This window comes from Oreochromis aureus, linkage group 7, assembly GCF_013358895.1.
Source record: "Oreochromis aureus strain Israel breed Guangdong linkage group 7, ZZ_aureus, whole genome shotgun sequence".
NCBI classification, from domain to species: Eukaryota; Metazoa; Chordata; class Actinopteri; order Cichliformes; family Cichlidae; genus Oreochromis; species Oreochromis aureus.
This window is the reverse complement of record NC_052948.1, coordinates 51,528,904-51,556,864: the sequence shown is the minus strand read 5'-3', so window position 1 is coordinate 51,556,864 and position 27,961 is coordinate 51,528,904. Positions and strand designations below refer to the sequence as shown.

The following is a 27,961-nucleotide window of genomic DNA, read 5'->3' as shown; positions in this document are numbered from 1 at the left end:
GAGGATGAGTGTGAAAGAGGTCAGACGGACACGCAGGCCCTGTGTGCGCATGTTCAAAAGGGCACAGCAATGACTTTAGAGTGCAGTCAGATTTAATGCATTTGTAAATATTCTCTGACTGGCACGCACGTGTGTGTGTGTGTTTGTGTGTGTTATAAAGAGTTTTGTCTGTTTCTTTAAGCCATTCAGTGGTTACTATATTTGGATCATACAGTTATAGTTAACACATCCGCAGTGTAAAGACACAACAACATCAGCAACACGTCTGTTTCCACACACAGTGGTAGCAGTAACCGCCAAGAAAGCTCAACATCAATTCATAAATTTATTTTCAAACAAATTACTTTTTTTCTTCTTATTTTTGCAAAAAGAAATTTATTCTTGTTGAAAAAAAAACAATAAACTGTGTAAAAATATCACACTTGAATTACACAATACTTGCCAAAAATGTACAAGGTTTAATTACTGAAATAAACACACTGCATATTATTATAAATGTATGACTTTGCTCTGCGTTTCTCTTTAATACAAACATCAAATCAAAACCTTCAAAAAAGGTCGCTTTGATTGGCTGATAGAAAACATTGATGTGTTTGACACAAATACATTATAAGCCTGTTTCAGACACGTGATCGTTTGTAACCTGTCCGTTATCCTGAGACGCCTTTATACAGTGACTGAAAACGAATCACTTCATGGTAGGAAATTACAAAAAAAAAAAAAGGCTGGAAAGTTAAATTCGTGGTCGAAAGTCTGATTCACACCGAAATAAACAAACAAAAATAATGAACTTAAATATATCTTCATGAACAGCATGAATATATAGGCACAAATAGTGTTCTGCATGTCCATCATTCAGCTGCGTGCTAGCAAAACAAACATACAAAAATAATCCTACCTTCAAAGAGGGGCGTTTTTGTTTAGGTTGCTGTCTCTTTTTTTAAGTGTCTTGAAAAGTTTGGAGTTAAGACATTTAACAGGCGCTAGTGCCGCTGACAACTCTGCTCGGAAAGTTTTCAACCGGATGTAAAACAGCTCCAGGATGTATGGACTGCGGCTGGCTGGCCGCTGCAGGCCCCAGAGAGGACGGTAAGACCGGGACAACGACAGGAGAAGTCCTGGAGGGGCTAAGCGACCCTCCGATGATGCTCTCTATGGAGAAGGGGGACCGCTGCACCGGGGAGCTCGACTTCTGCACCGGTGATGCTGCCTGCACGCCGGCTGAGCCCAGACTGGAGCTGAGCTGGGGATAAAATCTACTCCTGGTTAAGTCCGTGGTAGTGCTGGTGGGCATCAGGGACGGTGCAGGGATAATGGTCCCCGAGTGTGCGTGTGAATGCCTCGGGTGCTGCTGCTGCTGCTGCTGCTGGAAAGCAAAAAGCGCAGAGTGTGCGTGATAGGACTGGAGCTGGATGCCGTATCCCCCGCAGCCGTACGGTCCGTAGCCATAGGCAGCGGCCGCGGGCAGAAAAGTGTTGTGCTCGCGCAGCAGGTCTTGCGTCTGCTGCCGCTTGAAGCGTTTCCTCCGCCTCAGAAAGCTTCCGTTGTCAAACATATCAGCCGACTCCGGGTCCAAAGTCCAGTAGTTGCCTTTCCCTGGGTTCCCGGGCTCCCTCGGTATCTTAACGAAGCAGTCATTGAGGGATAGGTTGTGCCTGATGGAGTTCTGCCAGGCCGGGAACTTCTCCCTGTAGTACGGGAAGCGGTTGCTGATGAAGTCGCAGATCTCGCTGAGTGTGAGCCTCTTTTTGGGACTCTGAAGAATGGCCATGGTGATTAAGGCGATGTAGGAGTAAGGTGGCTTCACCAGGGTGTTCTTGCCCGCCGGCTTGTAGGTATCCCTTGAAGAGGTGGAGCTGTCCAGGCACGGAGGTGGAGAGCCGGCCAGGAGGATACCGTCGTGCATCTGCGCTACTTCATCCACGTAGGAGCGCGTCTGGCTGTCCCCATCCTCGCCTTCTCCGACCACGTCTATGTCGGTCTCTTCCGAAAGGATGGAGGCATCCGACATCTCTGAGCTCAGAGTCATGGCTCACGCACAGCCGTGCCCCTCCGACGCCAGATGAGGAAGACCGTGAGATGCACAAGCTGTCCCTTTCCTCCCTCTTCAGCAACTCATATGAGGAGGGGGAGAGGAGTGGAGTACGCTTCGCCACCGGTGAGAACTGTCCCTCCGTTTTGTCGCTATTTCCATATGTTTACAGGCTGTTTCCTTTTTTTTTTTTAAAAATCACCAACTATGAGGAGCGACCCCCGTCGATGGCAGGCTGAGAAACTGTGCTGTGAAACCCGCAAAAGGGCCAAACCTGAATCAAACAGGGGGCGGATCTTCTCGCGGTATTTATACTACTGTTCTGATCACATGGCGAGGAAACGTCACCACGGCGAATGAAAGGAGAGGAACAAATTAAATCACAAAAAAGAGACTGAAAATGAACTATGAGTGTTTTTATGGAAAAAAAAAGTTTGGTGTGGCCTGCATCCTTTTTAGTGGCCATTCACGGTGGCCTACTCTCCACACATGACTAATCTAAAGCTTTTATTCCACGCAATGTTTTCAACAAAAATAGATTTTGGAAGATTAAAAAATCTTTAGAAAAGTCTAATTGGCGGTGTGGTCGTTGTAGGATCCGAGAGGATATTTTGACACGCGTTTTTTTCTTTGTTGGACTTTGTTAAGTTACCGAATGTCATAAATTAATGGAGGCAACATCTGGATTTTTAATTTCCAAACAAACTACACAGCGACGTAGGCCTATATATAAAATCATAAAGGCGTGAAATACACGCCCCCACCAACGATATTTACATTTCTTATCAAACAGTCTTTGTCGGAGTCTGCTGCATCATACTCAGCTTGGTTTGCGTGATCCGGTAGTTATCTAGATTATCCGGGAGCCATTTGTAATGGAAAAGAGTCAGCTGTTAACTCGAATCAGTCACGGGTCACGCATGCAAGCCACAGAAAGAAGGCCGTGCCGTGCGTCTGGAGCACGTTACACTGTGTGTGTATGTGTGTCTGTGCCTGTGTTTTGTAATTATTTGGTATTTTCAACATTTTCACTAAATTACGGCAATTGGGTGTTTTTTTTAATTTTTTATTTAAATGTATTTATTTATTTATTTTACTGTGTTTATTAGATTAAAATTATGAATCGGTCTGCGTTTTAGGAAACAGTATAAACACTTGATTAAAAAATGGTGTCAATAAAGTTTAAATTTTCAGAAGTTGCAGAATTTGTGTAAGCCAATTAAAACCCACGGTAATATATATTATACTTCTAGCCTAATTGTTCTCCTTGCAGATTCGGTTTGACTCTACCAGCATATAGTTTAGTTTATATTATTTTTTTCTTACTTGGGGGGAGCTGCAGTAAACCAAGTCAAGATGAATATGGCTGGCTTATTAAAATATGAATATTGAAGGATTGTGTTTTACGCGCCGCCCGACTTTACACCCATTGTGACAGTTTACAAGTTGTCACCCTGCCACACGTACCCATTTTTATAGGAAATAACAGATTACGTGATAAATACCTAAAAACAAAGCACGCACATTTAACAAAACAGCCCTTTAAATTATTTTGTTAATTTAATTTGATTTTTAAATATGTTTCTAAATTTTAAAAAGGAAGTCATCACTCAGGTGTTAATAAAGGGAGCTGACTTTTAAATGAAATTTCCACTTGGGGTATAAACGTGTGCTTCATTAAGTCTGACAGATGCTTAGGTTCTGTGTGGGACCTCTGGAACCTTTTAGACGTTCCCATTTGTCTTACGCCATCTAGTGGTGAACTTGTTTCACAATGAACAAAACACTACCGGTCTATTTCCTCCAAGGATTCAAGCTCCTTTAACTGTACAGACAGTCAGAAATATGGCATGCAGCCAGCTTTCTTTAAATATGGGAAACAACATTTTTGAACAGTTTAGCATCCTCGCATAAAGCTTTAGATTCCAACCATCCCGTTTAGATTATTCATTGTTTATAATAATTTACTGCCATGGATGGATCAAACTATAGATTCTGGTATTTCTGATTTCTCTGCGTACGCCAGTGCTCTTGGTCCTGCTTACCACTGTTCGCCACTTTCCTCTTTGGAATGACGTGTACTATTATTACACAAACAGATAAACGTTTTAAAATGAGAGATTTCCAATAAATTCATCTGTGCTATTTATCGGTGCAAATTAGGCCTTACTGCAAGGAATTACTGCAACAGCTAAGACTGATGCTTTTAAAACGATGAAAGGTTTTAAATGTGTGCCCAGTTTACCTGCATTAATAACCAATTATCAGTCGATCATATTTCTGTTCTCATCAATAATGATATAACACTCGAAACATCCAGTCTTTCGTATAAGAGAATGGATTCAAAACAAACAAGCAAATACAATCAGTTTAAATGAACTGAAGAAGAATTTGTGTTCATTAAATAATTACATTTTAGTCTTTGCATTTTGGTCTTTCACAGCTTATCTCCCAGTTTTGAAACCATATGCGCAGAAGATGTGATGACTCACGAGTCACCGTCATTTGGAAATCGTGAAACTTGACATCAGATGTGACGTTTTATTAGCAAAGCTCCTGGACTCGTTTGACGCCACGAGTTGTTAATTTGTGTGATGAGTTAATGAGTCTTTTTTTTGTAATGTACTTGGAATGAAAAGTAAGTGACTCAACAGAGTCAAGACGGAAGAGTGGATTCGTATCCAAATATCGGCTGTCAAATTATCATCATCATTATTATTATTATTATTGTAAAACGAGGTGAAGCACCTCTAAACTGTCTTGAAAATCAACCAAGTAAGCACTTACAGTAGCTGTTTCAAGGCAACCCTGCCCGCCTTGATCCCGCTCTGATAAAAACTCTGAAAGTCACCAAAACGCTCCGTCTGAGTGGAGCATGTGATTAATGTGTATCACATGCAGAAAAAGGGCAATGATATGTTGCCTAGAATTTGTGTCTATAACAGCCGTCATACACAAATAATTAATACGCTAACAAAACAACAACAACAAAAAATCCCCAAAGAATCGATAAATTGAATTCAAGTGAGAGTTTTTGCCCTGAGAGGACACCTAATAGAATACTTTGTCGAGTCCGTTTTGAGGCTTTTGGTTTTGCGCACACTTTTCGTGCAGTCCTGACACAAAACCTTTCGTCTTTCCCTCCTGATCAGTCCTCAAACCAAATGACCAACACAAAATCAGTCGACTTAGTGCCTTCATTTGTAAGACTTAGTGGGAAAATATGAGCCACGAGGCTGTGGAAGTGTTACAGTACGTATATGTCTTGATGCATGCTCAATCAGGTAAGCAAATCCCCAAAAAGTTCATTCTGTTCATCTGGACGTATTGTCAGTGTGAAAAACGTTCCCTCACTCATCCAAGTGATTTCTTCAGTCTCAGGAAGTCCGTATAGTTTTTTTTCGCTCTTTCTATCCCTCTCGGGTCCTGGGACCACTTCAGCGCAACTCCTGTTACAAAATCACGCTTTTTACTTTATATGGTTACACGAGGGCAAATGACCAGATGTAGACTCATTTGAAGAATACATGATAACCGTCAGTGGCATATTAGCTCACATTTTTGTGTTAAGAAGATCAATGTTTTTTAAATGTTGTCTTTTTAATACAGTATTCGGTGCAGTAGATATACAAATATACAAAACAAATCAAGGTGCGAATTATTATTATTAAATGCAAAATAATAACAATAATTGGCTTAAAACAGGTGTATAATGTAATTTGTTCATTCTTTGTTTTTGCAGAATATCTTTAAATGAATATGGACACATTGCCCTGTGGCACACTGTATGTAACTTTAATTGATTGGTTATTCTGATGCTTTGCTATTTGTAATAACAGAAAGCATAAATATATTCAAAGAGAAACCCCTTAAAATAAGACCATACAAGAAAGACATGAAACTGAGCTGAAACTAGAACAAAATGCAAAGAACAAATAACAAATATTAATGAATACCATACGCATGAAGCAATAACAGAAACAACAAATAAATATTTTCGTGCAACTGGCTTGACTTTCTTTGACTTACTGTTCTTTTTTGAAAGCAAGAGTTACTAGCTTTGGCACACAATCTAGGCACCGTTAATAGAATGTGATGCAGACATTTGCAAATATGAATGAATACCATGCGCATGAAGCAATAACAGAAATGACAAACAAGACAAGTAAAGGATGACAGACACTGAGAAGACTGAAAGAGACAACATCACATGAAAAACATATGAAAAAGTCGGTAGGAATGTCTTTTTGGAAGGGATTTTAATAAAGTCACTGATTCTGTGGGCCTTGTCTTCTTGGGCAGAGCTAAGGGGCCATGTTGGCAAAAACAGGACTTAGATTTATGCTTCACAGTTGGACTGTGAAAGGGCTCATATGGGGGTCAACATTTTGGCTATGAAGCTTGGAGACTCATTTAAATGTGCTTTAAAAGTGATCAGTAAACTCTTAAGTGTTTTCATTAAAATAAATTGAGTTAAGAAACATTTGTGCCATCCAACAGCTTACATCAGCGAGCCCTTTTTCACTCACCTGGTGTCATCTGTACAGCAATGAAAAGAGATTTTGTGACTTTGTCTTATTTGCCCAGTGGAATCATATACATAGGGGGGACCTAGAAATGAACCACAGGTAAAGGGAGCTGCTGCTGATGAATAGTTATCCTAAAGTAAGCCAGCAGTTTGTTTCTATAAACCAACTAACTCCAGCATCCTCAATGCCAACCTGGTATTCAGAATGACTGATCTACGGTGTCAAAAGCTGCATTTATGGCTTAAAGAATCAAAATTACACCCTTTTCCCTATCATCTGCTAAAAGGACATCAGTGGTGAACCTGAGGACGAATTAGTTTGAATAGTTTCTGTGTAAAGTTCTAAAGACTGACTGAAATATCACATATTCTATTATAATAGATTAAAGTGAATATGAGCTGAATACATCACTTTCCCAAAAACTTTCCAGCATTAAAAAACTAAACTTAAATTGTTAAGAATAGATGTATTGAGGCTTGGTTTCTTTTATAAACATCAGCCACATTGAGGAATTTCACCTTCGAGGTTGTAGCTAATCCCAAACCAATTATAATCTTGTGGCTCTAAGTAGGATTTGGATATAATCCCTCATCTTTTTCTGTCCATTACAAAGACCTGAAAACAGAAAATAACGTAATTATAAGACATACTTCAGAAAGCAATCAGCTCACTTTACAGGCTATCCCATTTTCACATTGTTCAGGGTTGGGGCTTCAGTAGTCAGCACTGTCCCCTCAAAGCAAGAAGATGCTGGGTTTGAACTGCCAGGTTGGCTGGGGACTTTCCTTGTGCTGTTTGAAGCTTCTGCTTGTGCCTTTGTGTATCATCACACAATTAAAAGACATCCTTGGAGTGCTTGGTAAATAAATTGGTGATTTAAGATAAATGTAGGTTTAGATTTAAGAGTGTAACTACCTATCTCTGTGAATCAGCAATCAGTCCCGATTACTTGGTGATAAAGACATTTCACAGAGTTAGCTGAGTTGGGATGACATGCTTGTTACCTGATAATGTTAGTCTAATCAGACTATTTATTTTTTTAAGCATTGCCACATTATGGTCATGTTTAAATGTATCTATTAGTACAAAACCCTTTGAGATATCCCATTTTCATGGCAATCCAAAAGCATACGGTTGTTCGGCTACCATAGCAACTACTTCAAAGATGAAATAAATAATTAACTTTCTTTCATAAGTAATCCAACATAGAGACAGACATCAGGAAATCAATAACAAAAGCTAGCCAAAGTTTCCAACAATAAATAAATAGTATGGTGTGATGATCACCAAATATAATTGCATATAATCTGCAGGTATAAAAATAAGATATAAACAGAAACAGCAAGCAAAACTGACAGCTTTGTTGATAGAATGAGCTATCAATCTCTCTCAAATTAGATTCATTCTTAAACATGCAGATAATTAAACAAAGTTTTCATGGGACTCTGTGAAAAATTAAGCACACCCCATCATTAAGTAGCTTCTAGAACCACCTTTAGTAGCACTAACGAATTAAGTAATAAGTAACTGCTTTCTGAATGAATTTATCAGTCTCTCAAATCATTGTGAGGGAATTTTGGCCCCCTCTCCATTACAGCATTGCTTTGGTTCACTGAAGTTTGCAGGCATTCACTTATGTACGCCTCTCTTAAGATTCCACCTAAGCATTTCAATTGGGTTGGGGTTTGGACTTTGGCTCAAGCATAGCAACACCTTAATTCTTTTCTTTCTCAGCCATTCTGCTGAAGATTTGCTGGTGTGCTTTGCTGCAAGGTGCCCAAGCCCTGTAGTTGGAAAACAACCCCAAATAGTCACCCCTCCACCACCATGCTCGACAGTGCGTATAATGTGTTTGTGCTGGCATGTTGTGTTAGGTTTTCACCAAATGTGGTACTGTGCATTATGTCTAAACATCTCCACTGTGGTCACGTCTGTTTAAAGGACCTTATTCCAGAAGTCTTGTGGTTTCTTGCAAACCTGGAATTATATCAACTTGTAAATTATCCCACTTTTCTATGGCATAAAATAGTCTGTGTAGTTACAAAATGATTCTGTGTTGTCTAAGAGGCTTTAGGCCTTACTCTCCTAAATAACGAATCCCTAAATTTAACCTAATCTGGAACTTTCAGGCCTGGTTGGCAATGTGCAAGAATCTCGAAAGTGTTGCCTGGAAAGCAAAACTCAGGGCAGGAACACCCAACGCGCGCTAGTTTGCACTTCTTGTACTACGTCACTTCCTCCCTCCTCTCTCTCGCTTCCATCTTGCTCCCCGCATGTGTTTGCTGTTAGTTTACAGGTCAGTCAGGAGCTTTAAATACCTTCTTCTCTCCTCTTTTTTCCACTGATCTGACGGCAAGAGGTAAACGAAAGCCTTTTCTGACTAGATGGCTGAAATCTGCCGTGGTGTGAAGCTAACCGTACTGACGGGCTTGTGAGAGGCTGTAGGTGACAGGCCGACAATTTCCCCAGTTAGCTTAGAAGCTAGCCGAAGTTAGCCTGCAAGTTCTGGCACAAAAGCTAAACCACACCTCGTTTCGGTTCAGTGTTCATCAGCTAAACCAGACCTGCTGTTACCGTTGTTGCTTTCACCTCAGATTATTTGGGCAACAATAACTTAATGTTGGTTTGCCTTCGGTGGTTCACACTTCAGGGGAAAAAAAGCGTTTGCTAATTAACCTGTGAAGTGAGCAGCGCTTGCTGTGACGGTCACGGCTCCTTTCTGGCTTTTTAAAATGTCTGCTTGCTGTTTTGAATATCTTATTTTACCGCTCATTACCACAGCCACACCCGCCTTACTTTTGTTTCTCGTCTGTTTTTGAAGTTTGTTTATTTTCATCTGATTTCCTCGCAAGTATATCTTGTCCAGCATTGTTGTTGTGAATTTCCTCAGCACACAGTATATTTTTGTGAGTCATTAGCCAAATTGTATAGTGGGGGGAACAAACGAAGTCATGTTTAGAGCTTATTGGTCACGTGGTTAATTAGAGGCCATCAGCAGGTGTGAATGTAATCATCAGAACAGGTATTTAATATGGCAGTTTCTTAATACGCAAGTTTGTGCTTGTTAAACACAAATGGATGTGTACACAGCTCGGTTTATTAAACATTTAAGTTTACAAAGGCATACAAAAAAACAGAAAATAACTAGAAATGCCAGAGTGGCCTTGTTAAATTAAAAATATGAACATATACAAACCAAATATTTTGCTAACTATTTCATAGTTATTTAGAATAACAGAATTGTGTATGTTTGACCTCCTGTAATTCACGTGGTCACTTACACAGCAGTTTGCAAGTGCTTGGTTAGCATTTGTCATGTCGGTAGGATGGCCTCTGATCAACACATGAAATGACCAAAAATGCAGTTGGTGTGAGCCAGTCACCAACTGCACTAGCTCAAGTTAATTTCTAAACAGTGGATTGGGAAGTGACTGGATTTTCCCAGGTCACCTTTATTAAATCAGGTCAAGTGTTAAGGCAGAAATGTTTCAAGTCAGCTTCCGGCCAGATAACACTTTACCTCTTGCCAGTTCCCTTCTGTTTTCCATTTTCCCTTTACCGGCAGTCTCAGGGTGCTACTTTCTTATCTGCATGTTGGACTTTATTTTGGTGCCTGCTTTGGGGTGGACTGACTTGTTTTGCTTACTTGATCCTTGGTTTTTGGATAATTACATTTACATACTGAAATAATGACATGCAACTTTCTTTGCTTTTCAGATGAAAGAAGCAATAATGAATCAAGAAAAACTTGCAAAGTTACAAGCGCAAGTCCGCATTGGTGGAAAGGTAATGCACGCAAAGCGGATCTAGCATCACATGAAAGATTCTTTTGCAAAGTATTTTCTGAGTGTAAATCTGCTCCTGTCTTCTTTTTTCTTTTCTAAAAATGTGAATCTAGGGACATTAAACCTGAGCTCAAGCAGCTGAATTTTCTATAGCTAGTTTCTATGACAACCAGCAGTTTGCTGTATAGTTTTGTTGCATAGCAGCAGTAATTTTAGGCAGTGTTGCGTACAGTATATAAATAGACCAAAAACACCCTCTCTTATTTGGGCATAAAACATCACTCAAGTTATGTTGACTAAGAAACATGTTTGTGCGAATGTCCACATTCAGGGAACAGCTCGCAGAAAGAAGAAGGTGGTCCACAGAACAGCAACCGCAGATGACAAGAAGCTACAGTTCTCCTTAAAGAAACTCGGTGTGAACAACATCTCCGGCATTGAGGAGGTGGGGCATATATCACTCTTGAGTCATCCCTTTGATTGTGATTTTTCTTACATGCACCAATACAGATTGCCATTTTTATCACTAAGAATGGAAAACGTGTTTTGATCGGTTCCAGGTCAACATGTTTACAAATCAAGGAACAGTCATCCATTTCAACAATCCCAAAGTGCAGGCCTCCCTCGCAGCCAACACCTTCACCATCACTGGCCACGCTGAGACCAAACAGCTGACTGAGATGCTGCCAGGCATCCTGAACCAGCTGGGAGCAGACAGCTTGACGAGCCTCAGGAGACTCGCCGAGGCTCTGCCTAAACAAGGTCGGTAGCCTCAAGTTATGCAGCGTGTAGCTTACCACACTTTAGACTCTGAGCTTGTTTAGTCAGACTTTTAGTGATTTTCAGATATCCACTTGTTTCTGTTAATCTGACACACATTTTAAGGTATCAGCTTCGTGTCTGCTTGCACAGCCATTTTTTTTGTAAGAGTCAAGGTTTGTAATGCATAGAAACTGTTAGCCAACTAACAGTAAATCAAAGAAATAGAGGAAGAATCCTTACTAGCAGTCAGACGCTGAGTCAGTTGTCAACGTCTGACTGCTTGTAAGCTGTCAATCATACAGTGTGGTTAGATGCGATGGTACTGTACTTTAACCCCAGAACAATAATTTGCTGTTTTTAACACCACCACTGGCATGTACCAAATAAAACATACCTCCCATTGAATTAAATACAACAATACTTAGCAAACTAAAGTAAGTCTGAATGCGCATGTGAGATTACAGGTCCACGTCTCTCCTGCAGCTTGTTCTGCAGCTTCAGGTCTGTTGCAGAGTGAAAATGCAATAGTTCTAAAATGTGACTGCAGTGAAGACCACATTTGTGACAACAGAATAAGAAGACTCGCTGTTAATGACTGTAATCTGAGTTTTGACAGAATTTCCACAGCAGGCAAAGCTTTTTTTGTTGCGTCTAGCTGTTCCTAGAAGTCCTGTATGGTTTTTCTTTTTAAAAAAAAAAAAAAAAAAAAAAAACCTGCTGCAGCAGACGGCACCACAATCCATCCATTAGCCAATTGAGATTTCCTTATATTTACATATTGCACAACAACAGTAATTTAATTTATTTGTAATGTCGTAAAACACATGAAGACAGGATAGATCAGGGTAGCTACATGCGACATTGTGTACTTTACTTTAGACTGATGAGCTGTTACAGCTGTGGGATTGATTCACTACATCTAATTAAATTCATCCATCCATTGTCTTCCGCTTATCCTTATCAGGGTTGCGGGGGGGCTGGAGCCCATCCCAGCTGTCATAGGGCGAGAGGCAGGGAATACCCTGGACGGGTCAATACTCTTATCACAGGGCTAACAGAGAGACAGACAACCATTCTCACTCAAATTCACAGCTATGGGCAAATTAAACCTATCCAATAATCTAACCCCAATAATTGCATGTCTTTGGACTGTGGGAGGAATCCGGAGTACCTGGAGAGAACACAAAGAGCTCCACATAGAACAACCCTGTCCAGATGGTGGATTAAAATTTAGACCCTTCTTGCTGTGAGGCAACAGTGCTGCTTAAGTAACTTTTAAAATTTTATCGGCAAGAGAGAAAACCCACAGCCACATGCATTATATTTTATTTGTGCCATATTGAACTAGCACTGTGGCTAGTTTGGTCCGTGTCCTGGTAAAGTCTCAGTGAAGCCATGAAGAATGCCATCAGTGTGATGGACTGATGAAGCCAGCTGTGTCTGAAAAAGGCTTTGGTTTAGTTGGTGGCTACTCTCAGGCTTCTCACAGACCTGTGCTCTTTTTACAGCTGCAGATGGAAAAGCGCCAATTGCTGCAGTAGAAGAAGAAGATGATGTTCCAGGTGAGCAATTTTCATATGTTGCATCCAAGCGTCTGAGCAGTTTGCTCCACCACTGAGAATCAAAGACCAGCCCGACATTTCTCGAGAAAAATCTGTTTGCCTCACATTAGATTTTTTGCGGTTCTGTTTGGAAATCCTGCTTTACACTTGTCATTTATTGCTGCAGGATTTTTTTTCTTCTTTCTTTCTGTTAGCTAAAAAAAAGAGAAAAATCATGGTGGGTTTGCTTTTCTTTCTGGCTCATAAAAAGGGGGTCATATGAAGGGGACTCATCAGTTACTTTTGACAATGGTGCAGGGCTGGGTTTTGTTTGAATCTCATGTTCTTTGTTTATAGGATTGTAAGATTCAGTTTGCTTTTCTTTGTGAAGAAAATGGACCGAGCACATGAGGTTGCCATTACAATAATCTCAGCTCTTTTTTTTTTTTTTTTTTTTTCCCAGGGCTTCTCTCCCTACAGCTCGAGCTCTCACTAACGTAACAAACGATTACATATGTACTCAGCAATTGTAGCAGTTGAAGCCTGATGGCTCAGGGGTTAACATCCATTGCCATCACATTGTTATTGGAGTCAAGGATTTCTTTTTGTTCTCCCACTGAAGGAACATGTTTGCTCAGACCTTTTGAATTGTTTCCATTTGAACCCCCGACCCTCTGAGCTTTGAGTTGGATAGGTGGGTTTCTCACATTTCACGGGGTAATTGGAGCCAACTTTTTGATGCCCTTTGCCGTCATTTTTACAGCTGCTTTCAGTAGTTATAAGGACCTCATATGTCGAGCACATTGCCATCTGTGTGTAGGAGTGGGAGAGATGAGCAAAGAATTGCATTACACCAAGTATCCTGTTTCACATAAACACACACTTCCTGAATTGTTCTCCAGCACCTTTGAGTCACTTGTGCAGATGGGATACGCATTTACTTTCTTCCCCAATCAATCAATTTAATGTCTAATCTTTTGTTTCAGATCTGGTGGAGAATTTCGATGAAGCATCCAAAGACGAGGCCAACTAGAGGGGACGGGACTCCAGAGTGTCGAAACTTGACAGGACCACGTGGGGCACAAGATGTTGTAATGTCTTTTTTCAAGGGGTGGAAAGTTTAACAGTTGAAGTACCTGAGAAGATGGAAAAACACGTCAAATTCTTTTTGGCTTGTGAGCATTCTGTAACATGTGCAACACCTGAAAGTACTTGCATACTCTTAAGTGAATTATTTTTGAGTAACTTTTTTTAGAATAGTACTCTGTATTAAATCTTGAGTAGCAGTATTTCCGTGAAAGGTATTTTAGTACTCATTCCACCTCCCCTTTGCCACCAGACTTCCTTAATGCTTGTTGTGCTGTGTGGTCGGAGTGAGAGAGTGTTTGTAAAAATGTGGTGTTAAAGGCTCACGTTGTCCTTCTGTTTCCTCCATGTTACTGACCCCCTAAATCTGTGGCCTCCCTAAAAACACCATATCTGGAATAAACCTTTGCTACTGTCAATAAATAGCTAAAAATTCTGTTTTTGTGTTTTGTTTTCCTGGTCAAGTACAGTTCTACAATTGAAACACTGCAACTGCTCGTATAGATTTGGTGAGGAACCAAGAATTGTACAGATTAAACTTGTAACATTGTTTAGCTACTGTAAGGACACGGCAGTTGCAGACATTCTGTGCAGATAGTAACAGGGAGGTAAAGTATTCAGTGATGTTTAGTATGTTTCACAATTTACACTTATGAAAATTAGGGTAAGAGGTATGTTTTTTGGTAACGAGGGCTATCAAGCCCTCAGTTTTACTTTGATTATGGTCAAGAAAATGGAGAGGGTGAGTGTGACCGTAAGTGTATATTAGAATACAGCTATAACAACTGCAGAATTACCTATGATGGCAGTAATATGAAAAAGTCTTTAATCATTATATTTTGCTTCCAAGGAACCATACTTTCATTTTGGTCGAATGACAAAACAGTGTAGCGCACCGTTTTTAAGTACTTTACTAGCAGCCTGTTGCAAACACTTTTTTCCCTCCATTTCTTTAGTTTTCGCTATGAAAAATGCCAAAAATAACAATTTAAAACACAGATAATGGTATTTCTCCAGCGACACTGTGATTCCCAGAGATCTTGGATGAAAACATTTTGTCTTGGTATGAAGTGTAGTGTGTCCCTAAAGAAATGAAGGAAACGGGACAAGTGGAGGACGAAAGAAATGGCATGCTTAACACACGAACAGTATCCAGTCCCAATACAAGATCGAACATATGCATCTGGTCCTTTGGGTCATCCATCTACTTTTCACTGATGCCTCATCAGACATGGTGAGTATGGAAGGTTGACTTGACAAGCCATACTTAAAAATTATCACTATATACAGAGGAGGGATTTTGATTTCACCATGCAGAACACATCTGGAAACACTGTCATAACCATGGACAGGCCTCCCCAAAGTCAAGACCACAACAGGTGTCAGCAATCTGGGATCATCAGCCAACATCCAAGGAGCTTTGGGTGTCTTTCATGAAGCTGGAGAACCTTTTCTGAAGATTACTTAAAAAAAAAAAAAATACACAAGCTTCCCTAAGAGAGTTCAGGCTAAGCACAAAGCATGCTGAATAGAAAACTATTTTGAAATGCCACAACAAGAAAGATGGTTAAAGATAATTTAGACAGCGCTTTAAATAAAAGACCGATGGCCTTTCAAGATGACTGCTAAGAGTCAAGATTTGCTTCAAGGACTCTGCTTTTAGCTAAAACTTAGGTCAGAGAGGCAATGCTGATTTCAAAATTTTATTTTTAAAATGCCATTTTCCAGTTTTGTGAGTAGCTGATGGTGCAATCTGCATGAGCAATTTTGGAAATACAACATTTTGGATACAAAGAAACAGCAGCTGAATGAAATAAATTCATTTGTCAAATTAATAGGTGTGTGTTAAAATGATCCAGGGAGGGAGCATCCCAGCAAATTGCCCCCATGTTTACAATGGCTCAGTCACAGCCAGACCTCAATCTGACTGAAACGCTGTGGGAGAAGCTTAAAAGAACCATTCATGAACGAATGCCTGCAAATCTAAATAACTGAAGTAAAAGAGAACTATTAAAAGAAGAGTGGGCAAAAATTCCTCCACAATGATGTAAACGCATACAGAAAACAAGCACCTCAAATTATTGTTGCAAACAGTGGATCTACAAGCTTCTGCACATGGGGTGTTCTTAGTTTTTCACAAGACTCCATAGAGCCCTGTGAAAACCTTGAGACTGTACCTTTCATTAGTGAATATGATTTTGTTTATTTTCCCCATTTCTTTTTATTTGACATGAAATGCTTGCTTGGTTTTTTCAGTGCATTATGGCCACTGAAGCATGAAACTCAAAATTTTCCAGTGCTTTTCAGGGTAAAATTGTTAAACGCAGGCTTTTCTTCCTGTCTTATCAACAATATAAAAAGAACAACTTCTCCACAGAATGTGATGCTGTTGGTTGGACTTTCAAAAGTTTGGTGTTTAAGTTAAACTGCTTAACTTCACTGACTCTTGCACATCAGATAAATATCTATAATAAACTTACTGTGGTGCTATTTTCATACAAGTAGCACCACAGCATTTTGTGGGTCGTTTAATTTTGGTGTGAGTTCTTTTAAAATTCACAACACATCTGAACATTTTGTATCACTACACAAAGAAACAAACTGACGTCATAACAGTTTAAATTATTAAAATAAATAAAATTCAATACATCAAACACAAAGATCTTCAGTCAACGGACCACAAACAGCTTGACAGAGTCATAAAATCTCGTGCCTCAGAAATATCCCGAGTCCAGAGAGTGTGAATGTGAAAATATTACAATAAAATAATGTAATAGAGGATAATAGGTTAGTCTTAAAACACAAACATGGGCAAAAGGTATTAAATTACAACAACATAAAAAGTAAGCTCTTTGCTACTTTAGAACAAAGTCGATTCCAGTCTGCACTGCTCATTGGGCAACATACTACAGGTGGAGGGCAGTGTGTGGTGGGCTGCAGTGAAGAACTCAGCATGCTCTTTGAAAACCAGTCAGTGTATATTGATTGGATATGCAACTCCACAGTCAATGTTGAAAAGAAAAAAAAAAGAAAAAAGTGCAGCGCTTAATAGCTTTAAAGAGGGTTAAAACTGATGTTTCACACACCACAAACCTTCACTTGCATCATGAATAATATGAAGCAATGCTTATGAAATATCTCTTAAGGGAACAAAATACTCCTGCAGGCTGACAGACTGGCCATGCTACATGATTGTCCAGCGCACAGCAGCATCTCTTCAGTATTTGTTCTCCCTCAAGTGCAGCAGTTCACTCTCTGATCCCCATCAATAACTTTAGCAAGTGTGCCTCCATCACCTGTTGAACTAAACAGAGAAACATACACTGAGGTCATTTAACAGAACTGTGGGCTTTGTGGAAACAAATCCTGATTACCGCGATAGTTTAAGCATTAAAAGTGAAAATTAAGACCAATATTTACATTTCCATGTGACCATTCTTCACTCTGAGAAAGGAGAAAGTGTGGATCTGGCAGGAAAAGGCGACTTTGTGTTTATCTTAGCAGAAACAGCAACACTGTCAACAAATTCTTATCCACTCAAATCAAGTTTTACAGGACAAACGCCAGGACAATTTCCAATTTTAGGCTTTGGCAGCAGGACAAAACCTTTTTTTTTTTTTGGCAAGTTCATGCCATCACCAAATGATTCATTGTAGGAAAAAAAATATCTCAAATCTAATTTCAATGCCCTCAACTCATAAGGTATCAAGTTCTTACAGAGGGAACATGTCTGTATATAATTCAAGCATCCCCCTTTAGAAAAAATCCACCACAAACTATGTGGCAGATATGGAACAACAGAGCTGTGCTGAGCAGCTCCAGCACATGCGGTGAATGAAAGATGGCCTCCTTCACTACATCCATGAATCTTCTCTGTGGTCTTCCTCTTTTCCTCCTGCCTGGCTGCTCTATATTAAACAACTTTTGTTCAATTGATCCACTACTCCTCCTCTGCATGTCTAAACCCTACTCTCTCTAAAGATATTAGCTGAACAGGTAAAATGAAATGAAGTCATAACAGTGCCAGTTGTTTATTCCTTTAAAGAAACACTCTCTCTCTCATATATATTTAAATGAACGTGTAGTTCTGGGGTTTGTGCGGCAAACTCTAAAGTTAAAACATATTGGAATATAGTCAGGGTTACTCCAGAGACTATTTGATTACTGAGACTGTTCCAGCATGTTTCTCAGCTGCGTTTTGCTCTTTTTCTCACATACCATTTCGGTGGCCCATGGCTACAGCCATGTCCATTGCATTGAAACCAGAATCTGACTCTATGGTAGGATCAGCACCGCTCTCTGGAAGACATGCAAACATACAAAATTTCAATCACTGTACATCATTTTGTGTTAGAACTCAACACAACCGCTTTAACAAATATGAACACAGATGTTCCTTCAAGTCAAAGATTTCTGCTCACCTAACAAGATTTCAACACAGCGCACATGGTTGCCATGGACAGCGTACAGCAGAGGGGCTCCTCCATTCTAAAAACCCACAGAGATAATAACATTTAATACCAAGATCACAAACTGAACGGAGGCGCTACTTGAAACTAACCACACTTTTTAATAATAACATACCCAGTCATATTCATTGACATCGACTCCACAGTCAATGAGCATCTTCACAATATCTGTGTATCCCTTACTGCAAGCCAAGGACAATGCACTCTCTCTTCCTTTGGCTAGGAGGTTAGGGTCAGCACCCTACAGCAAAAAGTGTCACAGGATGACAAACAAACAGTAAGTGAAGAAGTCTTGCTCGGATATAATAAAAATATAAACTTTTTTAATGATCTTCCATACATTTTGGAGCAGAAACTCCACCACAGCGATTTGTCCATGTGCAGCTGCCCACATCAGCGGGGTGAAGCCCTCCTCATCTTGGAGATTGATTACAGTCTCTGTTAAAATAAACATGGAAAATAAAACATGGCAGTGTATTTAATCTCCATCTACTGGTCTAATTACATTTTTAAACTTTATATTTTGCATATACAAGTAATTATCAAGATTCAATATCTGCTGGTAAACTGATGAAGAACTGTTGTTTTTCTCTTTTATGTGAAGGTGAATTCAATGTCTGAGAAATAAGGATTCAAAAATTTTAAAAAAGCAGAATCTGTAACATTTACAGTTAAAAAAAATACATGTCATCCAGATCCAGAGAGATGCACACTTATCCAACAGCAATGAAAAATAGAATTAGTCTCTTTTGGAGATTTGGAAGAAAAAAGGTTGAGTTTCTATTTACTATAACCTACTAATATCTAATTTTAAAGTCTCAGCAGTGAACAAGTTAAATGCCCCGAGAAGCGGCAGATAAGAGGACATATATGAGACAAACTAGAATGAGGCTTGCCTAAAGGTACAAATATAAACAAAGCGTCTTCAACACAAGTAGCTGATGTGGACTTGTAGAACTTCTGTTAAACCTAAACATGTTTAAATGAAAAAGGAATCATTCTTCACTTTTCATGGGAATGTCCAAACATTCATAAATTCTGGAAAGATGTCATCAACTGTCTGTCAGAGGTGTTCAACTTCAACATCCCTCTAAATGTTAAACTGTGCCTGCTGGGAATTTACCCAGTGGGCTTCTGACAAACACAGAAGCACTATGCTGGAAGAGTATGGATGCTCCTTCTATGAAACATGGGATAAAGGAACTTTCAGAATGTATCAGTCTGGAAAGACTAACATTGTTAAATGAAAATGGAAGAAGTTTGTTCATATGGTTGGTTCATATACAGTTCACACCTCTGCGAACTATATATGAACATTATAGAAGACTGAAAGTAGACCTAGTCTGTAAAAATGCGCAATCATTTATATTAATTTATGTGTTTTTATTTTAAAGTGTTGCACTTCATTGGTACATAATTTATGAATGTTTAATGGTGCAGTGATGTTTTTGGTTGTTACTGTGGTACAATTTTTCATTTAACTAATTTTGGATGGATTGAACTCCATGACAACAAAAACTGTAATCCTTTGACAGCCTACCTTGTTCAATCCTGCTGGCCAAAAACACCATCTCCCCTTGAGCTGCCAGCTGATGAATGGATAGAGCTGAAAGGAAACATGTGCATGTGTAACAATTACATTTTAACAATTCCGCTCACATAAAAACAACGAAAGAAACTGAAGTTGAAGGAAATGATGGTACTTACAGTGCACCAAAAGAGGTGTGGAAGACACCTCATTGCCTCGATGTTTATTGGTGAGAGTGGTGGACTGTTTGATTGGCGAGAAATGTTTGGTGGTGGATGGTGTGTAAACATGACGCACTTGTATACCCGGGGAAGGTGAGGTCTGGATGTTGCACTCGGCTGACAGAAGTAAAACACGTTTATTAGTATCGTGCACTTGACACAATCACAAGTAAATCTAAGACGAAGAAACAGGGTTTTGCTTTTTTCTTACCTTTAAACAAAACGGAAGCCACCTCCAGATCAGAGTTCACCTGGTCCTGGATGTTCTTACTGTCCTCCTCGTTGAGCGACTTTACAAATCTTGAGCAAACATTCATGTCGAAGCGGTTGGGCAAGATGAATTTGATGCCCATAGCCACATTTTGGGTGTTTGTGTCGTCTGGGCTTGCACCCACCGACTGCTCAGTCTTTATGGCACTCAAGTCAGGCATTACACAGATCCCCTCCATATCCTCAGAGACCAGAGGGCACTCTGCGGTCCCATCGGAGGCTGACACCGTAACGTTGTCCATCCCCGGATCACGTACTGAGCTTTCACACTGAGGTTAAACGGTGTACTATGCACGCTTGAAACACGGAGGAAATTTATGCTAAAAATCGACGGAAATCAGCACTCTGCGCCAGAGTCATCTTCATTTATCCTCGACTGCGTACTAAAGGCACACAGAAAAGCCTTACAAACAACAGCGTGTGAAACATATTAACTAGCAAACAACACACGGTGGTTGACCAGTACTTAGCATGCTAGCTACTGTTAATGTAACCTTCCGCCAGGTACGCTGTGTATGGAGAACGGATTGCTAACCTCCATACAAATTAACCGTAACTATCAAGAAAGAAATATTTATTTTAAAAAATAAATTAATCTAAGTCCATAAGACATTTTTTCTAGATAAATTCCATGCAAGCCTCGCTCTTTTGTCGGTGTTTTGATAGATTTGCACATGCGCAATTGGACGTCTTTGAAACGTCGGTGCATCATCTTTTAAACTCCCCCCAGTAGGTTCCGACCGGACCGACTACATCACACAAACAAAATACCAAAGCTGTTATTTAATGGTAGGCCATTTAATTGACGGTCTGTTACAGTATGAAGCAAAGTTACCATAGTTTTGTATCTTCTATTTATTTTTTTATTTTTATTTCATTTTTAAAAAATCAGATTAGTTTTAGTTAGTTTACAGAGTGGATTTTCTTATTTTAGTTTTTAATGTTTGAATTTATGTTGAATGTTTATTTAACAAACTATCATATACTAAAACTGAGGATATATTCCTCTATATTTTTGTTTTATTTGGTTTTCCAAGTTCACAAAATCATTTAATGAAGTCTGAAAAAAGGTTATTTATCTAATGCTTCAAATATATTCACCGTCTATTCTGTTCACTCAAACAAAATATCCAGTGTGCAGCAGGTTTCTGGGCAAAAATGCCATCTTGATCATAGAGGTCAGAGGAGAATGGCCAGATTGCTTTGAGCTGTATACAACAGCCACTCAAACAACCACCTGTTAGAACAAATGTATGCAGAAAAACATACATTGAACACAAACACTGAAGCAAATGGTCACAAAGGCTGCAGTTGTCACAGTCTGTGGATTTTAGAAACTAGCTGTAGGGAAAAGGACCCACATGCAGTCGTGTAGAGGTAGCCAGAATAAAACAAAAAGTGGGCCCCTTTTCTGTTCACAAAAGAACAAAGTGGCCATAATAGAAAAAAGTGAAACATAAATCCAAAAAGGGGAAACTGAAAACTACAGTATAACCACTAGGAAACACACTCATGCTGAAAACCACTAGGGGCAAGAGAGACAGGAACAGAAACACATGGTCTGACATAGGACAATGGGAGGCACTCACTGTATATGCGCAGTAGGGCAGTTAAGGGAAGCGGAGACAGCTATTTTACACTTTAAAGTAACTAGGAAGTGCAAGCTAGAGCAAATACACCAAGAATACATGAAACATACATGAATACCTGAAATATAAACATTAAACAAACCAGGAATCAGAATAGAGTATTCAAATAAAGACTAGAAAGTCCAAAATCTCTGAACCACTGGGTCAAATCCCCCAATACCATGACAACAATTTGCACAGGCTCATCAAAATTGGACAACAGAAGATTGTAAAAGTGCTGCCTCGTCTGTTGAATCTCGATGTCATCTGTGAATTTTGGAGGGTAGGGTCAGAATTTGGCATAAAAGAGTATGGATCCCATTCATCCTGCCTTGGAGCAACGGTTCAGGCTGCTGATGGTGATGGAGTAATGGTGTCGGGGGATATTTTCTTGGCACACTTTGGGCCCCTTAGGACCAGATGAGCATCATTTAAACACCACAGCCTACTTGAGTATTGTTGCTGAACATCTCAGTCCATTTATAAAGACAGTGTAACCCATCTGCTGATGCCTGCTGCCATCAGAATAACACGCAAAATCCCAAAACTCAGATCATCTCAAATTTGTTCCTTGAATACACCAATGAGTTCACTGTACTCAAACGGCCTCCACAGTCAGCACCTCTCAGCACACAGTACAGAACCTTTGGGATGTGGTGAAATGGAAGATTGGTGTCGTGGATGTGCAGTCCACAAATCTGCAGCAACATGTGTGCTGATGTCATATTAATATGGACCAAATTCTCTGAGGAATGGTTCCAGCACTTTTTTGACTCTATGCCATGAAGAATTAAATCAGTTCTAAAGGCAGAAGGGGGTCCAACCCAGTAGTAGCAAGGTGCACCTAATAAAATACTTAGTTTGCATATGTCTTTGGTTCAAGCTAAAGTCTGAGAGAAATTAATCCCCACTTGTGTGGACGCGTGTTCGAAATAATATTCAAATTATATAATTAAGTCGGGGCTTATGTGAGAAAAGCTACAAAAGCTGAAGAATTCGAGCTTGTTTACTTTCCTTTTAAACAGTTTGCCACATTAATGACAGGGAATTCAAACGTCCTGCCAACAGTGGTTATTTTCACGGCAAGGTCAACCTTACAACACAATAATCCGATTTAAAGGCCGCGGCAACTATTTCCTCAGAATGTGTGAAATCCTTTTATTCAGAAATAAATATGGAATGATCCTTTTCCCCCCCTTTCTCATGTTATGTTGTTTGTTTCACAATCTGTGTATTTCCGTATTTGCTTCCCTGCTTGCTGCCGATGTTCTGAAAGTGTTTGTGTTCTTTGACTTTCTCTGTTTGTTTTGCAAAGTAGAGATTTCTTAATGGTGTGATTAGGCTTTGGAGGATAAACAGTATTTAAGTCCCTGCAGCATTTATCCCCTGCGGTCCTAAATAGAAGGTTTACTAGTGTTTTTTTCTGTATAATTTCTTTAAAAAATATCAGACTAACTGCCTGGTATCCATGCCAGCAGCTTTCCTCTAATGCTTCTGTGAGCAGTGTTTACTGTTGGTTGATGGCTAATTCCTCACTCATGATTATGCAGTGTTTGAGTTAAACTTGGTAATCTATCACCATGTCAAACTGCAAAGACACAGACATTACAAATTCTGTGAGAGAAAACAAATACAGTTATTTGAATTATTGCCTTTGAAACCCCTGAATGATTTTTTAAAATGCTTTTCATATTTAAGAAATCAGAGGAGGATTTGGAGATTGAAATTAAGATTCAAAATCTGTTTTTATTGGACTGTAACTGAAATGTCTTTTCGGCTAGGGAAAAAAAGGCTTCATTGAAACAGCGTGATGGCAGCTGCGCTGGGACAGAAACCCTTCTTGTTTTGTTGTTTTAATTGTTTTAGGAAAGTGCTTTTGTATCTCAAATATTAGCGTCTTTGTTTCCTGTTGTTTTGAAGTAAAAAAGTGATGGCGATGCTTCTCCCGAGGCCTTTTTGTTCTGTTGGTTTTGTTTTTTCAAGCTTCTAATGAGGAGGTCAAGGGTCATGGGACGTCCATGAAGCTGCTCCAACAACACCAGGGGGTCTTGGTGAAAAAGAAAAAACCCTTCCAGGTCAGTTGCACTGAGGAAGCTGTGCCTTGTTAAATGTGACTCAGTGAACCTCAGTGTGTGTTTTTGTGTACCGCTCTCGCCATCTACAGGAAACGGGGATTGCATGTAGAAAATACAGCAGATTACTGCACCTTAACTACTTTGGAATTTAGTGTATGAATTACAGAGGATGCAAGTGGAATGTGGTATGGAAAAACCTCCTGCACAAGTGTTGTTTATTTTAGTCACTTCTTGGTTACACCAGCAGATGGCACCATAGTCTTATAAATTCTGAATTCAGTGCCTGTACTTGAGGGTGGCTTTGTCCTTGTTTCAAACTTTCTATAATCCTTTGATCTCCCAATTAAGCAAGACGGCACTTTTTGGGGGACAGGGTGAAATTAACTGATATTGCCAACTGTGTGAAAGCTGGAGCATCGTTTTAGTTCATCTGCTGCTCATTATTATTTAGTGGGAGAACAGGGGTTGGGAGTGACCGGGGAGCAGGGATTGTGGGAAAGTTGTCTTCTTTTTGTGTTTCTTATTAACGTAAAATGTCAGTATAAATTGCCCTCCACTGTGTGCGACTATGATGAGAATCCAGCTGAAAATGAAAGAGGTCTTTTTTCCCCCGAGCCAGTTAAAAAGTAAGTATAGAGTCCCACACAAAGTGCTATTTTGAGACAGCTCTGTCCTTCTGCTATCAGTGTGCAATTAACTCCACTTGAGTTCATTTTCATAAAAGAAAATAACTCCTAAAGTAGATTGTGCAAAAATCACCAATCAGCTTACGTATGAAATGTGAGTTATGCTTGATACACCTGATGTCACTACATAAAACAGCTGTACAGCCACATTTATTGAGTCAATAGTTAATGCTAAAATACTAAAAAGAAGAAGAATCATCTCAAAGTCCAGAAAGGCTCTTTTATTTTTACTTTTCCCTCATGCACCTGCCGATGTAAAAAGTCTTGAATAATCAGGCCCCATCTTATCGTAAAGACCTCAAAGTAGCACATCACCCCTGTAGAGCACTTCACGCTCAGCCTGTGAGCTTACTTGTGGTTTTAGAGTATTTAAAAGTAGAATGGGAGGCAGAGCCTTCAGCTTTCAGGCCCCTCTTCAGTTTGGATTTGGGAGATAGACACATCTCTACTTTTCCGATTTGGCAAGTTTTATCAAAAACTTTCCTTTTTGATAAACCATATATTTAGGGCTGGATCAGGTGACCCTGAACCCCCCTTAGTTATGCTGCAATATATCTAGCCTACTTGGGTTTCCCACAATGCACTAAGTTTTTCTTCTTTATTCACCTTTTTTCACTGTCAGTGTGTTTATACACCACTTTGCATTGAGCCTAGTTTTGCCAGAGTTTTCTTCCTGGTTTCTTCCTTGGCAACAGTGGAAAGGAGGTTTTCTTACCCATTGTTGCCAATTGCTTACTTACAGGAGGTCATCTGATTGTTGGAGTTTCCTCTCTCCACTATTGTAGGATCTTTACCTTACAATATAAATAGGGTTTGTGGTTGTGATTTGGCACTACATAAATGAAATTAAACTGAATTGAATTAAACTGAAAGCAAGCATTGATTGATGAGGATACATCAGTATATAAGATTTGTTTCAGCTGATATTGGCCATGTTGTCTGAAGCTGGCTATTGGCAAACAACGTGGAATCAGTGTAAGGTGCTGACCATTCATACATCCAGTCTTGCTTATAATCTTAATAATAAATTAGAATTCTGTGAAACACACATCTCATGTGTGTATTTATACTATATTTATTACCAAGTTAGCTAATGCCAAAAGTAGCCACACCAAAGTGCTAAAATATTCAGTGAGATACTGTATTACAAATACTTAAGTAAAAGTACATAAAAAAATGTAGTTAATGTATCCAAAACTGTTGTCAGTAAATTTCTGGACTTTAGTGTATCAGCCCTATTATCCCTATCAAGAAGTACACTCTACAACTATCCAACTCAAGAAGAAGTTCAAAGCATAGTGATGTGGCATGTTAATGCTGTATTAATGTGTAAGGCGCATTTTAACATTGGGGCTGATAAAGTGGAGCAATTTTTTCTAAGGTTAATAGTAATTAAAGCGTGGAAGAAGTGTAGTAGAATAAAAATGTGGTTTATGCACTTTGCATTCTTTCCAGTTATTATTAATCTCTAGCTCTCTTCCATCTGTCTCCCTCCCCTCACCCCCAGCAGGTAGCAGCAGATGGCTGTCCTTCCCTGAGCCTAATTCTGGATGAGGTTTCTTCCAATTAAAAGGGAGTTTTTCCTTCCCACTGTTGCCAAGTGCTTGCTTGAACAAGGTCATCTGATGGTTGGGGCTTTGTATTACTGTAGGATCTTTACCTTACAATATAAAGTCCCTTGAGGCGACTATTGTGTGAGAAAATGTGACTGAACTGAAGTGAATTGAATTGACTTTGTACTTACAGTCTTTTCACCGCTGCTGCTGTGGTTTCTTTGTACTCGGTCACAGTGACATCACTCATGCTGATCTCTGATTGGAGAAAATTAAAATGACAAACACCAAATACAGGAGCTCAGTTGTGGCCAAAGGAAATGTCAAATGAAGCATTAAATGTCATTATGAGCTCCCTATGCTGGGGACGTTACATTTATAGAGACGGAATTAAGCACATGTCGCCACGTTTGGCCCTGCCTCCCGGAGAGGTTTCACTCATGCTGCCCGGTCCTTGAAGGGGTGGACCAAAAAAAAAAAAAAAAAAAAAAAAAAAAAAGACAGGCAGCAAAGGAAAAGGAAAAACACTGGCGACACCTGCAGACTCCTAACGAACTGTCTATCTGTCTCGGAGCAAAAACATGGAAACCTGAAAGAAGCGGAAAGAAACAACTCATTCGGAATAAAAGGTGCATTAATAAAGTATGTTTATTAGTCACACCTACTACGCGGAGCAGAAGCGAGCGGCTCTAACACTTTCCAAATAGACTCCCGGAGCGAGAAAGCGGAGGGAGGGAGGAAAGCGCAGCAGGTAATGGGAAGCTGATTCATCCTCACTCGGAAAAGTTCCGTTTCACGCAGATTTTCATTAAAGCTTAAAGGAAGGAGCAGTGTGCAGACAGCGAAACTGTTTTCATGTACTTTTTAATTTTTGTATATACTTTTTTTTTTTTTTAAATTTTTTATAACTTGTTAATTGTTCACGTGAGGCGTGGATGGAGTGAAATGCTGGTGCGTTCACAGGTAAAAGGCAAAACGCGCGTTTTCCCCCGTCTATGTTGTCTATTCAAACCCGCTGTTGTGATCCCGGAGAGAGATAAATGATGTGTTTACTGACTGTATTTGACTGTTAAATGCAGGGGTTTCGCTTCCTAGTGACAGTAGCAGTGGAGATCATTTATTGTTCATAGGAGTGCTCACAATGTGTGCGGTCCCCCGTTTTCACTTCTTTGTGTGGCTGCTCCATGCATTAGTGTGAAAGCGAGGTTGTTTTCCTCTAAGTAATACTTTACATTCTGAGTCCGATAACTCTAATTTACGGAGAAACTCACAAGTCGTCATACATCATTCATGAATTTGTGAGCTCCTTTATTAAGTTTAAATACGTCATGTTGAAAAGTGCGGAATTATGCAGTTGTCATTCACTGCATGCATAAAAATGCATTCGACAGCCTATTTCTGCAGCTTGCCATGTGAACGGAAATTAAATAGTTTAACCGTGCGTCATCTGAAAAAAAGCCTGATGAAGACAGGGTGTGCATACTCCCATCTATGTATGTCAAAATGCTTTCCAAATGCTTTTTGACAGCGTGCTGTTATGTGTAATCTTTTTTCTGTTTTCTCACGCTCTGTTCTGGCGTGCCTGGCCACGACTCAGATCAGGTTTCTCCTTCATACTGAACAGTCAGACTGAGGACAATGAATGACACTAATGCTTCGCATAGTATTAGTAAAAAATAGACAATAAACGTTGGGTTTAAGGTTAATCCGTAGATGGTGGTGTGCCTTACTTTGGTTTCCTGGTCGTCCAATCTTTGCTTTCACCTGCAGACTATTCAAAAGTTGTTTTTGAGCTC

At 39.6% G+C, this 27,961-nt stretch overlaps 4 protein-coding genes across 7 annotated transcripts in view; 2 read left to right on the top strand and 2 right to left on the bottom strand.

The window, feature by feature from the left end:
• Positions 1-328: 328 nt before the first annotated feature.
• On the bottom strand, positions 329-2,296 carry foxd1 (forkhead box D1). Its single transcript, XM_031734622.2, has one exon. It carries the CDS (start codon positions 2,027-2,029, stop codon positions 974-976), a length of 1,056 nt encoding a protein of 351 aa, XP_031590482.1. The 5' UTR covers positions 2,030-2,296; the 3' UTR covers positions 329-973.
• Positions 2,297-8,741: 6,445 nt separating this feature from the next.
• On the top strand, positions 8,742-14,171 carry btf3 (basic transcription factor 3). Of its 2 annotated transcripts, none has more exons than XM_031734596.2 (6): positions 8,742-8,857; positions 10,279-10,347; positions 10,678-10,791; positions 10,907-11,108; positions 12,617-12,670; positions 13,636-14,171. In XM_031734596.2, the coding sequence occupies exons 2-6, from the start codon at positions 10,279-10,281 to the stop codon at positions 13,680-13,682; spliced, it is 486 nt and encodes a 161-aa protein (XP_031590456.1). In that variant the 5' UTR covers positions 8,742-8,857; the 3' UTR covers positions 13,683-14,171. The 2 variants fall into 2 exon arrangements, with proteins under 2 accessions (XP_031590456.1, XP_039471627.1); XM_039615693.1 differs by having other exon boundaries at positions 8,850-8,920.
• A 1,253-nt stretch (positions 14,172-15,424) lies between these two features.
• ankra2 (ankyrin repeat, family A (RFXANK-like), 2) lies at positions 15,425-20,933 on the bottom strand. Of its 2 annotated transcripts, XM_039615760.1 has the most exons (9): positions 20,165-20,933; positions 19,912-20,070; positions 19,745-19,810; positions 18,545-18,642; positions 18,320-18,445; positions 18,157-18,223; positions 17,954-18,034; positions 17,156-17,202; positions 15,425-17,039 (listed from the first exon to the last, which is right to left on the bottom strand). In XM_039615760.1, the coding sequence occupies exons 1-9, from the start codon at positions 20,463-20,465 to the stop codon at positions 17,028-17,030; spliced, it is 957 nt and encodes a 318-aa protein (XP_039471694.1). In that variant the 5' UTR covers positions 20,466-20,933; the 3' UTR covers positions 15,425-17,027. The 2 variants fall into 2 exon arrangements, with proteins under 2 accessions (XP_039471694.1, XP_031590497.1); XM_031734637.2 differs by lacking the exon at positions 17,156-17,202.
• A 5,750-nt stretch (positions 20,934-26,683) lies between these two features.
• The window catches only part of arhgef28a (Rho guanine nucleotide exchange factor (GEF) 28a), a 51,649-nt gene continuing 50,371 nt past the window's right edge, over positions 26,684-27,961 (top strand). The window contains exon 1 of one of the 2 annotated variants that reach the window (XM_039615264.1): positions 26,684-26,916. The gene's annotated coding sequence lies outside the window, so the exon portion shown is untranslated. The remainder of the gene's footprint in view (positions 26,917-27,961) is intronic. The other variant, XM_031734578.2, reaches the window with a different exon arrangement.

Excerpts from the sequence above, each read along its gene's own strand:
- ankra2 (XM_039615760.1), bottom strand. The coding sequence starts at position 20,465 with ATGGACAACGTTACGGTGTCAGCCTCCGATGGGACCGCAGAGTGCCCT. Across the intron at positions 18,224-18,319 it reads ATGTCAATGAATATGACTGG|AATGGAGGAGCCCCTCTGCT; the intron begins GTATGTTATTAT and ends GTGGGTTTTTAG. Across the intron at positions 18,035-18,156 it reads CTGTGTTGAAATCTTGTTAG|AGAGCGGTGCTGATCCTACC; the intron begins GTGAGCAGAAAT and ends CATGTCTTCCAG.
- foxd1 (XM_031734622.2), bottom strand. The coding sequence starts at position 2,029 with ATGACTCTGAGCTCAGAGATGTCGGATGCCTCCATCCTTTCGGAAGAG.
- btf3 (XM_031734596.2), top strand. The coding sequence starts at position 10,279 with ATGAAAGAAGCAATAATGAATCAAGAAAAACTTGCAAAGTTACAAGCG. Across the intron at positions 11,109-12,616 it reads CGAGGCTCTGCCTAAACAAG|CTGCAGATGGAAAAGCGCCA; the intron begins GTCGGTAGCCTC and ends CTCTTTTTACAG. Across the intron at positions 12,671-13,635 it reads AGAAGAAGATGATGTTCCAG|ATCTGGTGGAGAATTTCGAT; the intron begins GTGAGCAATTTT and ends CTTTTGTTTCAG.